This window comes from Camelina sativa, chromosome 4 (genome assembly GCF_030686135.1).
Source record: "Camelina sativa cultivar CO46 ecotype springtype chromosome 4, ASM3068613v1".
NCBI lineage: Eukaryota > Viridiplantae > Streptophyta > Magnoliopsida > Brassicales > Brassicaceae > Camelina > Camelina sativa.
In genome coordinates, this window is record NC_141883.1 from 33,029,032 (window position 1) to 33,042,065 (window position 13,034).

General features: G+C 39.5%; 3 protein-coding genes across 6 annotated transcripts; 2 read left to right on the forward strand and 1 right to left on the reverse strand.

The window, feature by feature from the left end:
- The first annotated feature begins 997 nt into the window (after positions 1–997).
- LOC104783386 (uncharacterized) lies at positions 998–4,669 on the forward strand. Of its 4 annotated transcripts, none has more exons than XR_015597411.1 (12): positions 1,168–1,479; positions 1,614–1,698; positions 1,915–2,045; positions 2,131–2,233; positions 2,326–2,340; positions 2,683–2,828; positions 2,932–3,130; positions 3,542–3,616; positions 3,714–3,984; positions 4,083–4,127; positions 4,201–4,299; positions 4,409–4,669. XR_015597411.1 is itself a non-coding variant. In XM_087511308.1 (12 exons), the coding sequence occupies exons 1-12, from the start codon at positions 1,190–1,192 to the stop codon at positions 4,427–4,429; spliced, it is 1,326 nt and encodes a 441-aa protein (XP_087367434.1). In that variant the 5' UTR covers positions 1,168–1,189; the 3' UTR covers positions 4,430–4,669. The 4 variants fall into 4 exon arrangements, 2 of the variants coding, with proteins under 2 accessions (XP_087367433.1, XP_087367434.1); XM_087511308.1 differs by having other exon boundaries at positions 3,714–3,830; XR_015597412.1 differs by lacking the exon at positions 2,326–2,340 and having other exon boundaries at positions 998–1,479; positions 2,131–2,248.
- A 47-nt stretch (positions 4,670–4,716) lies between these two features.
- On the forward strand, positions 4,717–11,005 carry LOC109124659 (sister-chromatid cohesion protein 3). The gene is made up of 21 exons (XM_010508546.3): positions 4,717–5,460; positions 5,542–5,746; positions 5,883–5,995; positions 6,087–6,179; positions 6,272–6,435; positions 6,528–6,764; positions 6,898–7,042; positions 7,132–7,310; positions 7,406–7,551; positions 7,632–7,759; positions 7,867–8,043; positions 8,276–8,437; positions 8,526–8,726; positions 8,804–8,941; positions 9,028–9,222; positions 9,335–9,479; positions 9,571–9,677; positions 9,800–9,937; positions 10,038–10,303; positions 10,388–10,512; positions 10,638–11,005. The coding sequence occupies exons 1-21, from the start codon at positions 5,350–5,352 to the stop codon at positions 10,865–10,867; spliced, it is 3,405 nt and encodes a 1,134-aa protein (XP_010506848.2). The 5' UTR covers positions 4,717–5,349; the 3' UTR covers positions 10,868–11,005.
- Positions 10,950–12,852, reverse strand: LOC104783387 (protein SLOW WALKER 1). The gene has a single exon (XM_010508545.3). The coding sequence runs from the start codon at positions 12,676–12,678 to the stop codon at positions 11,083–11,085; it is 1,596 nt and encodes a 531-aa protein (XP_010506847.1). The 5' UTR covers positions 12,679–12,852; the 3' UTR covers positions 10,950–11,082.
- Between the last annotated feature and the right edge of the window lie 182 nt (positions 12,853–13,034).

Sequence of the window (13,034 nt, forward strand, 5' to 3'; positions counted from 1 at the left end):
AATCAAATTTATATTTATGGCTAATCGAGTAACTATAACAATTTTGCATAATCTAATAATCACTCATTTTAAATATATTATGATTTTTTTTGGATACTAAGTTTATTTATAATGATAAGGGTTATTGTCTCATTCCTTTTTAATAGTACATAGATGAATGTACAATTAGAACATATATTCTTATTCAGTTATCAATATTTCCATTTTTTAATGAATAATCACACTAAATGTTTAAATTAATTAGTTTACATACTTAGATATATATAAATAATCACACATCATGATATCCCCTAATTTTTTGTCATTTTTATATTTATTTATGAATATATATAAATCTATATTTATTGGAAATTAAGTTTCTTTTAATGAGTTGGAGATAATTCAGAGATAATATACTTCTTTTTATAATCAATTATAATGACTATCGAAAGCTTATTATTTAAATTGTTATGGTAATAATACTAACATAAAAATAACATTTTGTTTTAATATGATTTTGTTAATAAGTTATATGTTTAATAAGTTATATATTCTTTATTTTTATTAACTTATATTAATTGATATGTTTTTATAGTTTTTAGAGTATTTTACTTATATTGATTTTAAGAAATCAATATAAATTGACTTGTATATTTGTAAGTTAATTTTAGTGAATTTTTGCCTTAAAATAGTATGTAATTATTTAATTAGTTTTAATATATGATATTTAAATTTGTATGAGAAATGATGACATGTCTAATTATTATTCAGTTAGTTATTATTTTTTAAAAATAGAATGACATGTTAATGTAATTAAGTAGAAAATTTAAGGGTATTTTGCTAAAAAGTGCACAGAGCTCTCTGCCGACGATACATTAGATTTTTTAAGAGCGTGCTTCTCTATTAATATATAGAGGATTTTTTTTGACCAATAAAGCAAAGTAATATCTCTTTGATAGTGGTATGGTATGCTACTTTCTTTTTTAAAAAATTATGACCAACAAATAATATGCTTGTTACTTTTTAATCCCATTGTAACAAATAAACTAAATCAATCACCACGAGATAATTAACGCTAGTTTGTTGGGTCGACGAGTCTCATGGGCCAATATAGAGAGGCCAAATAAAGAGAGAGCGGCCCATTAACAGATTTATTAATACTACAAGGGAAAGGGTTAAAATAGGAAGGAAGACAAAAAAAAAAAAAAAAATGAGCGCGACGCAGACGCAGACGCAGGGACCGCACTCGCTGGCCTTCAGGGTGATGCGACTGTGCAAACCTTCTTTCCACGTGGATCCACCCCTCCGTATTGACCCTTTCGATCTTCTGGCCGGAGAGGATTTCTCCGACGATCCCTCATCCGCCTCCTTGTTCCGCCGTCACGTGTCTTCTGCCGACTCCCTCGACTCGGATCTCAGTTACCGCAACAGATTCCTCCTTAACCATCCTACCGATCCCATCGGTCTCTCTGGTCTTCTGCTCCTTCCTCAGTCCTTCGGGTTCTCTCTCTCTCTCTCTCTCTCTCTCTCTCTCTCTATCACACACATTTCTTCTCCTGTTGTATTCGATTGATTTACCTCTATGTGTCGTCGTCGTCTGATTCGGATTTTTGTTGTTGTTGTTGTTGTTGCAGAGCGATCTATCTCGGAGAAACATTCTGTAGCTATATCAGCGTCAACAATAGTTCCACTTCCGAAGTTCGGGATGTTACCATTAAGGTTCCTCCTCACCTGCATTTTTCTTTTGTTTTCTAATGTGTATTGTGCGATCTGTACTTAAGTTAAACCATTATAAGTGCCTAGTAGTAGTAGTAGTAGGCATCTTTCGCTTTTGCTCTTCATTATTATTTTACTGCTTCTTCTTCTTCTTGGACCAAATTCATTCATTCATTCATTCATGTATCTCTTATTATATATATATATATGTATTTGTAGGCAGAAATTCAGACAGAGAGGCAGAGGATTCTACTTCTTGATACATCCAAGTCTCCTGTTGAATCCATAAGGACCGCCGGACGCTATGATTTCATTGTGGAACATGATGTGAAAGAGCTTGGAGCTCATACGTGTGTTCACTCTCTCTCTCTCTCTCACTTTCTTTGTCATTTTCTGTTTCTCCATGCCCATCGTAACCCCAATTCCTCTTTTTAGGTTGGTCTGCTCTGCATTGTACAACGATGCTGATGGTGAGCGTAAATATCTTCCCCAGTTTTTCAAGTTTGTCGTCGCTAACCCACTTTCAGTGAGGACCAAGGTGATTTTACTACTTGTCACACACACTATTATCCTTTTCTTTCTCGATTCCTTCACCCGATTTTCTAACTGTTGCATATTTCTCATATGCAGGTTCGAGTTGTAAAGGTATGTTCGACAATGTTCTTTCTGTGACTTCTTCTTCTTCTTTAATATGGTGCTTTACATGAATCATATATGGGAGGTTTGTACACAATGTGATGCATATGGCTGTGTCATTGATATTACATATCTTTTGTTCACGTTGCTTCTGGTCCTTATAATCATAAGCCACAATATCTTGAAAAAATGGTAAAGCTTTTTTTTATAACAGAAGAGTTGGTAGATATTCACAGTTCCCGTCATTATTTTCCTGAACCTGCATTTCTTTTATTTTATTGGTTGTTGTAAAATCCAAGTACGATCTCATGCGTTGTCCATTTTGGGAAATTCTTGTATCTTTTACACCAGGAGACCACATTTTTAGAGGCTTGCATTGAGAACCATACAAAAGCTAACCTCTTTATGGACCAAGTTGATTTTGAACCTGCCAAGCAATGGACTGCTGTAAGATTACAAAATGAAGATTGCCATTCAACAGAAGATCCTTCAGCCAGGTCTGTCAGATTTTCCCTGAATCGTTATGTGCATCATTAGCCACTTAATCTATCCAATTGTCCTAATTTTCTGTTCCACCTCTCTCCGTATCTGTGATCTCAGTGCACTGATACCTAAATCGCCAGTTATTATCCGTTCTGGCGGGGGTATCCACAACTATCTGTATAAGTTAAACCCATCTGCAGATGTTTTCGGGCCAACAAAATTCCAGGGAAGTAACATCCTGGGTAAATTTCAAATAACATGGCGCACAAATTTGGGTGAACCTGGTCGCTTACAAACACAACAAATCCTTGGTGCTGTAAGTTTATAATTTCTACTCTGTGAAAACATGACGTGAATGTGTTGATTGTTTTCTGCTCGGTCTATGCTCCAAGTCTGAATGTATTTGGTTTCCTTAGGGCTTTGAGATATTGCATCCATTTTTTTTTTCTGACACCAATTCATATATAATCAATAGTCTTAAGTAAACAGACAACCTGGAGAAGCTAAGTCAGGGTATCTGTATGGTGGTCTTAGATTTGGTTTTCCTAAGGTTGCACTAATATATCTTTATTTAGCAGTCCTATACTCACTACCTTGCATTTTATATCTGACAAAAGCTTGCTTAATATAAAATTTCTGCATGTCCTTGTATGCTTCATATTGGATGCTCACCTCATCTTTTAACAAACTTCCTTCATTGTAACTACTCCTATTTGTTTTCTTTCAGCCAGTCAGCCGTAAAGAGATTAATATGCGAGTTGTAGAGGTTCCAGCTGTTATACACTTAAATAGACCCTTTCTGGTAATACAAGTGTTTGTTCTCTCTAATGTTGGTTATACCCAAATATATAATTGAATATACATTGGATTTAAACTTAGTGTATACTATTTTCTCATAGGCTTACTTGAATCTCACAAACCAAACTGATAGGCAACTGGGACCGTTTGAGGTCTCACTGTCACAAGATGAATCACAAATGGAGAAGCCGGTTGGTATCAATGGTCTCCAGGCTCTGGTAACATATCTGAATTTTCTGTTTTCCTATTGTGAATCTTCTGACCACAATTAAGGAAGCATACACGGTGGCAGACTAGTAAAACCATCTAGTTAGAACTTTGCGTACACATACACTGTGTCAGAATTGGGAATCACGTTTGGATATGCAATGCGTATGGCACCCAAAACCTTTGCAATGGCTAGTTGAAGCTGTTTCACCACTATACCGCTTTTATTATACTGGGAACTGACACCAGTGAAACTCTTGCAGATGTTACCCCAGATCGAGGCATTTGGCTCCAATGATTTCCAATTGGTATGACCAACTGACCACGTCCACAGTGCTCTCATCCTTTTAAGAACGTAAAACCTTATCTGTATATTTGCAGAATCTTATTGCCTCCAAACTGGGAGTCCAAAAAATCGCTGGGATCACAGCGTTGGACACAAGAGAGAAGAAAACCTACGAACTTGTTCCAGAGATGGAGGTCAGTGTACTTTTTTTTTTTTAATTCTGGGCTTCCCACTCTTTTAGTTACAAACAGGATATTGATTTCACCAGAATGGATATTGTTTTCGTTGGTAATTTCACTGCAGATATTTGTAGAGTCGGACTAATTTCTCAGACAGCCTCCGAGTGGTGTTCTTCCTCCACAGGTTTTGTTAATGCAATTTTCTGTTGCGTTCAAATTTTTGTTTATTAGTGTAAAATGATTTGGTTCTCTTTCTAAAAGGAAAATTTTCTAAAAAACGGCGGCTTTAACATATGTAATATTTATGTATTGTCGTTTGTATCTTGTTGCAAACCATTATACTTTTCCTGTTTGAACATGTTAATTCAAAACTGTTTGGTGTAAAGCATTTTTTTTTTTTAATATAATAATTGATTGTTGATGGGAATCATTACATTCGTCGTCAATGTGTATACAGAAATACAGACAAGTACAATCGTTTGCTTATCTTGAGATACAAATAAAAATCTTGGTGGTTATAACAAAAAATCATACTATTATTGTTTATCATCCAGCCTTGTCCAAATTTTATTTTCAATCAATTCAATTAAAGCAGCAATGGTAGACAAAACTTAAGGAGAGAACCGGAGCAGCCGAGGGAGGATGCTGGGATGTGAAAACACATCTGGACAGGGCAAAGAGCTTGCCGGTGGTGAGAAGGATCTCAGATTTGACATTGCTACTTTTTGTGGCTCAGTTTCTGGACGTCCCTGCCTTAGCAGTCGCCTGGTCGGGAGGGCTATGCGTTGCTCATCGAACCAAAAATGGCCAACAATTGCAGATTTGTTTCTTGATAGTACATACATCGTTATTAGTCCCTTTAATGGGCCCAAAATTTAACTACGTTGTACAAACTTGCAAAATCTAGTCTCGTGAAACTAAGATTTGGTGGCTAATTTAAATTTATGGAAATAAACTACCAAAAATTTCTCAGAGCTTCAATTTATGAATATATTAATTAGTTCTTTCACAAGATAAAATAAAATAAAAAAAAATTATTAAAAATAATTGCAGGCGAAATTAGAAATGTTAAAAGGGGAAGAGACTAGTCTCAGTGAATTTTTTCCGTCGTCGTCTCGTCGTCTGTCTGCAACAGAACAGAACACCACCATGGAAGACTCTCCTCCTCAAGGCCAGGTGAGTCTCTCTTTTCCTTGTTGCCTCTTATTTTGATTTGGGAATTTCTGATTTTTCCATGGATGGGCGGGGCGTGTGTAGAAAAGGAGTAGAGATCGGGATCAGGATGACGACAGTGGCGGTGGCGGTGAGGCCGGCAAGGCTGACGTCAGCGGCGGAGTGAATCAGGAGCGGAGCGTCAGTGAGGCCAGCGACCAGGATGCTGCTTCTCCTGACGACGATTTCCAGGAAACCCGCCCCAAGCCCAAGCGTAGTCGCACCCTTCCTCCTCAACAGAATCTCATTGGTAACCTACCTACTCCCAGTTTTGCTCTATTTTGGTGTTCGAGATCTGGGCCTTAGTTCAATTTCATTGATTACTTCTTCTTTTGGCTAGATCCTACTCTCAGCGTTTCCTTATTCCTTTCTCATTTTTTCAACAGAGGTTGTCAAAGGCAACGGGGATCTTATCCCTAAAGCCGTGAAGATTTGGGTTGAAAGATATGAAGACTCTCCCAGACTTGCTACCACTGAGCTCTTGTCAATGCTCTTTGAGGTAACTCCAACTTATTTTAAGTTGCATCTCTCGTCGCTGATTGTTTTAAGCTTAACCATATCATTACCTCCGTCTTACATGGATTTTGTAGGCTTGCGGTGCTAAGTACTCCATCAAGGAAGAACTCCTTGATGAGACTGATGTTGATGATGTTGTCGTTGCCCTTGTTAATCTCGCTAGAGCGGTATAGGATTGCTTCCTTTTTTTTTTTTTTGACTATTTCATTTACACTTTTTGCTTCATAAGAATATTCTTTTGATTGCGGTTTGCCTATAGGGGGAGTGTGAAGATTATCAGAGTTCGAGAAAGAAGGAACTCAAGAATTTCAAAGAAAATCTTGTTTCATTCTGGGATAATTTGATTATCGAGTGCCAGAATGGACCATTGTTTGATAAAGTCTTGTTCGACAAGTGCATGGACTACGTTATCGCTCTGTCATGGTTCGTGTTCCAACATTACAAATATATGTGGTTACAATGTGGCTCATAGAATTCTCTTTATTCATAATTGTCGTTTATTTATTTATTCGCAGTACTCCTCCTAGAATTTACCGCCAAACTGCCACGCTAATGGGCCTCCAACTAGTCACATCTTTCATTTCTGTAGCAAACACACTCGGTTCACAGCGAGAAACCACCCAAAGACAATTGAATGCTGAAAGCAAGAAAAGAGCTGACGGTCCTCGTGTAGATTCCCTCAACAAACGGTTGTCTGTTACTCATGAACAGATAACTACACTGGAGGACATGATGCGAAAGATTTTTACTGGGTAAGATTTGAATAGCGATTATGCTATCAGCTAAGTATTATACCCCCGCAAAACAAAAAGAGTAGAAAAGAAATGGATACTTCTTTAATTTGAGTTTTGCTGACTCAAATCATTATTACATCTTATATTGAAGGTTGTTTGTACACCGATATCGAGATATTGATAACGATATTCGGATGTCATGCATTCAGTCTCTGGGCATTTGGATTTTGTCTTATCCGTCTCTCTTCTTACAAGATTTGTACTTAAAATATCTTGGATGGACGCTTAATGACAAAGTAAGCTCCTTTGCCCCCTCTTCAAGAATTATTAAATATCTGTTCGTAATAGTCATTGATCTTCTCTGTGTTTATTGAATTATCCAAAGCATCCTGGAGTGAGGAAAGCTTCTCTCTTGGCATTGCGAAAACTCTATGAGATAGATGAAAACGTCCCCACCCTTGGTCTATTCACTGAGAGATTTTCCAGTCGAATGATCGAGATGGCTGATGATGTTGATATGTCTGCAGCTGTTTGTGCTATTGGGCTTGTAAAGCAACTGCTAAGGTATTCCCCCTCAAGATAATTTTCCTTACCAAAGCTTCACCACAAATTTGTTGAACTGCCATGAGTTAAAACCTGAGCTTTTTGTTGTTGTACAGACACCAGCTGATACCTGATGATGACCTGGGCCCTTTGTACGATTTGCTTATTGATCAACCTCAAGAAATCAGACGTGCGATAGGAGAGTTAGTGTATGACCACTTGATAGCACAGAAGTTTAACAGTTCTCCATCGAGTCTTACAGGTTTTTCCCTGAGATAGTCCTTGGCACTAGAGTTTTTTTACTCTTAGAACTAGGTTCAGAGTTATTACATCATTTTACAGGTCATGAAGATTCGTCCTCTGAGATCCATATCTTCAGAATGTTACAAATATTACGGGAGTTCTCCACAGATCCGATTCTAAGTGTTTATGTAATTGATGATGTTTGGGAGTACATGAAGGCCATGCAGGTAGAGTTTAAGAGAAATTACTTTTCACTATTGCACGTTAATTTTATAGTTTTGACGTGTACCTTCTACAGTTTTTATATCATCTTCATGATGCTGCTTTCTTACAGGACTGGAAGTGTATCATCTCTATGCTTTTGGATCAGAATCCTCGGACTGGGTCTACTACTGATGAGGACTCAACAAACTTGATCAGACTTCTGTTTGCGTCGATCAGAAAGGCTGTCGGGGAGAAGATAATTCCTTCAACGGATAATCGAAAGCAGTATCACAGTAAAGCTCAGCGAGTAAGATTATGTCTTTCTTCTTTCTGAGAAATCTCCTTGTTCTGATGATATGACGTTGCAGAAGCATGAGTACATATATTTTAGTTTTTTGTCTCTTGAACTAAACTAGAATGGACAAAATACAGTCAAAGGATCTTATAGGGCACTGTATTTCATTTGTGCTTCTTTGTACACTCTTTCCCTTTCAATTATGAAGACAATGACTTTGATGTTTCAATGCTTTGAATAACAGGAAATGTTTGAAAACAATAGGAAAGACATAACGGTGGCCATGATGAAGAATTACCCACAGCTTCTACGTAAATTCATGGCTGACAAAGCCAAAGTGTCATCTTTGGTCGAGATTATTATGTTTATGAAACTTGAGCTCTATTCTCTTAAAAGGCAGGAGCAGGTGCCAAAAGCATTTTGTTTCTAAAAGGATGTTTTCTTCCTTGTTATTCACCCTTCTCAGTGAAAATTACATTTTTGTCCCGTTTCAGAGTTTTAAGGCTGCAGTCCGACTCATAAAGGATGCTTTCTTCAAACACGGGGAGAAGGAAACACTAAGATCTTGCGTCAAAGCTATAACATTTTGTGCGTCAGAAAGTAAAGGGGAGCTTCAAGATTTTTCCCGTGGGAAGCTTAAAGATCTTGAAGATGAGCTTTTAGAGAAACTTATTTCTGCAATTAAAGAAGTAAAGGTACACATTGCTTCCTTTGCCATCTATCTTTATACTCATCTTTATAGATGCAATTTTTACATCTGTTTCCTGTGCAGGATGGAAATGATGAATACTCCCTCCTTGTAAACCTGAAAAGGTTGTATGAGCTACAATTGTTAAAGCCTGTGCTTGTTGAGAACATTTACGATGATATTGCTTTCGCGCTCCGTAATTTCAGAAATTTGGACGAAGAGGTGCTTAAAAATTGGTTTTAGAGCTCTTACTATCTTTTTTCTGTGTATCTCACATCTTAATGGAATAGTTGGTCATGGTTTCTTAGGTTATTTGTTTCCTGCTTCTGAATATGAAAATGTATGTGACGTGGTCTCTGCACTCCATCATAAATTGTGAAGCTGTCTCCGAAGCTTCCGTATCATCCCTTATATCAAAGCGCGATACCCTGTTTGAGGAGCTTTCGTACTTCCTGAATGGAATTGAGGAATCTAGGAAATTTGGTATCCAATTATCTCTCAGGGTAAGACTCTTTGACATTCCAGTTTATTTACACATTTCATTCCATATATGTGCTTGTCTTATCAAGGAATGAGTCACTTTTCACCTGAAAAATGAAGCCTTCAATCCTGCAGATCTGTGCTATACTTGGAGAAGAATGGTGTATGTTTAGAAAGTCAAATTTTGACTCAAGTAAACTTGAAAGATTAGGATACTGTCCTGATAGTGTTTTGCTTGAGAAATTTTGGAAACTCTGTGCAGAAATTTTTAACACCTCAGGTGACTCTTTGATTGTTTTGCTTTTCTACAAAACCCAGTCATTTCTTGATTTTCCGAATTACATATTAATTTTTGCCTGGCTTTGACACAGATGAGACAGATGAGGAGGATGAAAATAAGGACTACGCTGAAGAGACAAATATAGATGTTGCAGCCCTTGCTGCCTGCAAGTTGGTTATTAGTGATGTAGTGCCGAAGGTACTCACCAAGTGCATTTACATTGCTGCTGTAATATCTTAGTTATGTACTGACACCTGCGATGTATTGATTGATGTTCACATATCATCAAAACTTTTTTAATGGATTATTTTCTGTTGCAGGGCTATCTAGGACCAGAGATAATATCGCATCTTGGTATGCATGGACCTTGTGTAACAGGCGTCATAAAGAATTTTATAACATGCTTAAGGAAAAAAGAAGATGACATTTCTAGTATCTATCTGGAATCCTTGAAAAGGGTAAGCTTTTGACAAAGATGATATAATGGTCAACTATTATTTTCAGAAGATTCGAAGTTTTGTAGTCTTAGCAAATTGCTGACACTATGTAATTGGGCAGGCCTATCAACGGTATGCAACTGAACTTTCTAGTGGCGGTGAAGAATCCAGAGCAGAGAAATGTCTTGAAGTGTGCCGGGAGCTTGCAGGTGGGCTTTCAGGAATGTATATCGGTGCTGCTCGCAACAAATACAGATTGGAGATTTTGAGTGTGGTAAAGGAAGGTGTTGCGTTTGCATTTAGGGACGCTCCAAAGCAACTGTTGTTTCTGGAAGTTGCTATCCTTCCATTTGCAACAAAACTCTCAGTGCCTGACATCGTTGACATGTAAGACTCACGACTTTCTGAAGAAGTAGGAAGCTCTCTACTAATAAATAACATTATATGTGCTCTTGTTTTCTTGCTGAACAGTAAGAGGGACGTTCAAGGGCGTATAGTGCATGTTAATACAGACGAAGATCCCAGCGGATGGCGTCCTTGCTTTACCTTATTGGAGACCTTGGAGGAGAAATGCTTGAAAAACGAGGATTTACAAGGTATGTAATGTGCAGTCTCCAAGATCTGATTGGTTTAATCGATGCAGGTAGATGAGTATGATGTTATATGTCTGCAAACTTAGTCTCGGCTTATGATGATCCGTCCGTGTTGCAATTTTCCACAGACGACAAGGAAGCAGCAGCTGTAAGACGCAGGGGACGGCCAAGAAAACGTCAGGAAACAGAGCGAAAGAGACTGTTTGATGAGCAAAGCGAAAGTGATGAGGATGAGTCTATCAGTGGCGGGTCAGACAGAGAAGATGATAAGCTAGACGAGGACGCTCCTCTAATCGAGACGATTAGGTCTGCTGCACGACGGAGAGTGCTTAGGGGCGAACGGTCTAAGGGACACTGACGGGTAAAGCTCTTATCAATCTATATGTTCGTGGACATAATTAATGTATTTTTAAAGTTTGTTCGTAGTTGATACAGTTAAGGAACCCAACAAAACTGCTCTTTGTTATATAAATCCATCATTTCGAAGTTTAGATTACCATGAAATATCATAAGCATACCAAAAGAAAAACTGAAAGCATTAAAAAGGAAACAAACAAAACTTGCATTGATTCATCAACTCCTCCCAGCAATTCTCATCAGAGGAGCAATAACACCCTGAATCTCTAGAAGAGACTGTTGTATCCTAATCTCCTGGTTAACCTCCCTCTTCAAGTTCCTGAGAAGCCCTTTAAATTCGTTTTTACCCTTGATGTCCTCAGCTCTTGTCTCCAAAACTTTCTTCGTCAGTCCCATCAAGAATCCTGAATACCTCTGCATAGTGCAGTACCTTTGTAAGAAGCCTAGCAGCATTCCCAACTCGCTTCCCTCCATATTCGACACGCACTTCATCAACTTCCTCCTTGCCACTAATTCCTCCATCACTGCGACCACATTAGCCGGTTTCTTCTCCTCCAACACGGAGACCAGAGCCTCCTTGTGCCTGAACTTCTTCAACAGCTTATCGTGTCTTGTAAGCTTCAATCCTTTCTTCTCCTTGACCAAGTAATCCTCTTGGGATGGCTTCTCGCTCTGCCCTCTCTGGAAGTACCTGAAATACGTCGGCCTCAGCGCCCTTCTTCTAGTCTCATCCACTTGGCCCCTCACACTCCAAAGACTCAAACTCTTCTTCTCCCCCGCATCTCTGCTGAGTTTCTTCTTCTTCTTGCCGGCAAAGACCATGCCGTTAGACGCTCCGATCATGCGAGTGGAACCATCAGGGGAAAGGCAGAGAGACATGAGAGGAGCCGGAAACCTCATAGAGTAAGTCACCTTAGCTCTCCCGTAATCAAACACCTTCATGTATCCGTCCAAGGCAACGCTCACAAGTCGGGTCTCAGCAGAATCCATCCTCCCGACGCAGAGAGAGGTGACGGTCTTGTTGTGACTCTCCATGGAGCAAACCATCTTGCCGCCTCCGATCAAGTCCCAAACCTTGACGCTGTTACCACCAGCGGTAGCGATCATTCCACCGGAAGGCAGGTACACGACGTCCTCCACAGGGAGTCCATGGTTGATCTCGGCGATGCATTTGGACTTGTCGACTCTGGCGTCCCAAACCTTGACGGTGTGATCGTAAGAGCCAGTAATGAACATAGAATCGCTGACGGGGGAGCAATCACCGCAGCGGACATAGTCCTTGTGGCCAAGGAGATCCGAGACGACGGTTGATCCGGCGACATCCCAGTACTTGACGACTCCATCGTCGCCTCCGGAGAGCAAGTGAAGCTTGTCCTGAAAGGGATACTTGACGAACCGGACGGGTGCGGTGTGGGAGCGGAGGGTACGGAGAGCCATGCGTTCCTTGATGTCGAAGACCTGGACAGTGCAGGAGAGATCGCAGGCGGCGAAGAGAGCCCCGTCGGAACGGAAACAGACGGAGGAGACAACATCACGGAAGGAGAAGCGGCGGGAGGAGGAAAGAGAGAGGGAGGAAAAGAGGGAGACGGAGGCGGAGTGAGCGACGGCCAAGGAGTGAGGGTGGACAGGAGAGAAAGCCAAGGCGGAGACGGAGGAGACGAGATTAGGAACGGAGTGAGGTTTGAAGGAGGACCAGTATCTGGATTCTGGAGTCTCCGATTCGGAAACAGGTTTTGCCGTTGATTTTGGTTTCACAGGGAAAACCTTTGACACTTGATGCTCATTGAGCCGAACACGAAGCTCTTCCTCCATTTCTCTTCTATACGACACAGCCAGTAAGAGAGCCCTTCAAGCAGCGCAGAGAGAGGAAGGAGGAGGAGGAGGAGGAGGAGGAGGCTGCTGGTTTTAGGGTTTAAGCAATGGCTTTTTGTCCCCCGGGGAATTTGATTATTCAATTAGACCATTTCTTTTTCTTTTTTCCTTTTTTTTAATAATTAATAACAAAACAGAAAAAAATTGAAACCCAAACCACCGATAAAGCCCACTATAACGTACTACATTAGTGAAAAGCCCAATTCTTCGTTGAGATCCACACAGGCTTCTTGCTTTGTAAGAGACGAATGAATGAATGATAGTAAAATCCAATTCCCGTAATGCGATAACTGGAG

Coding starts and splice junctions, on each gene's coding strand:
- LOC104783386 (XM_087511307.1), top strand. CDS start 1,190: ATGAGCGCGACGCAGACGCAGACGCAGGGACCGCACTCGCTGGCCTTC. Junction 1,480..1,613: donor CTCCTTCCTCAGTCCTTCGG/GTTCTCTCTCTC, acceptor TTGTTGTTGCAG/AGCGATCTATCTCGGAGAAA. Junction 4,128..4,200: donor GCTCCAATGATTTCCAATTG/GTATGACCAACT, acceptor GTATATTTGCAG/AATCTTATTGCCTCCAAACT.
- LOC109124659 (XM_010508546.3), top strand. CDS start 5,350: ATGTTAAAAGGGGAAGAGACTAGTCTCAGTGAATTTTTTCCGTCGTCG. Junction 5,996..6,086: donor TCTTGTCAATGCTCTTTGAG/GTAACTCCAACT, acceptor TGGATTTTGTAG/GCTTGCGGTGCTAAGTACTC. Junction 7,760..7,866: donor AGTACATGAAGGCCATGCAG/GTAGAGTTTAAG, acceptor GCTTTCTTACAG/GACTGGAAGTGTATCATCTC.
- LOC104783387 (XM_010508545.3), bottom strand. CDS start 12,678: ATGGAGGAAGAGCTTCGTGTTCGGCTCAATGAGCATCAAGTGTCAAAG.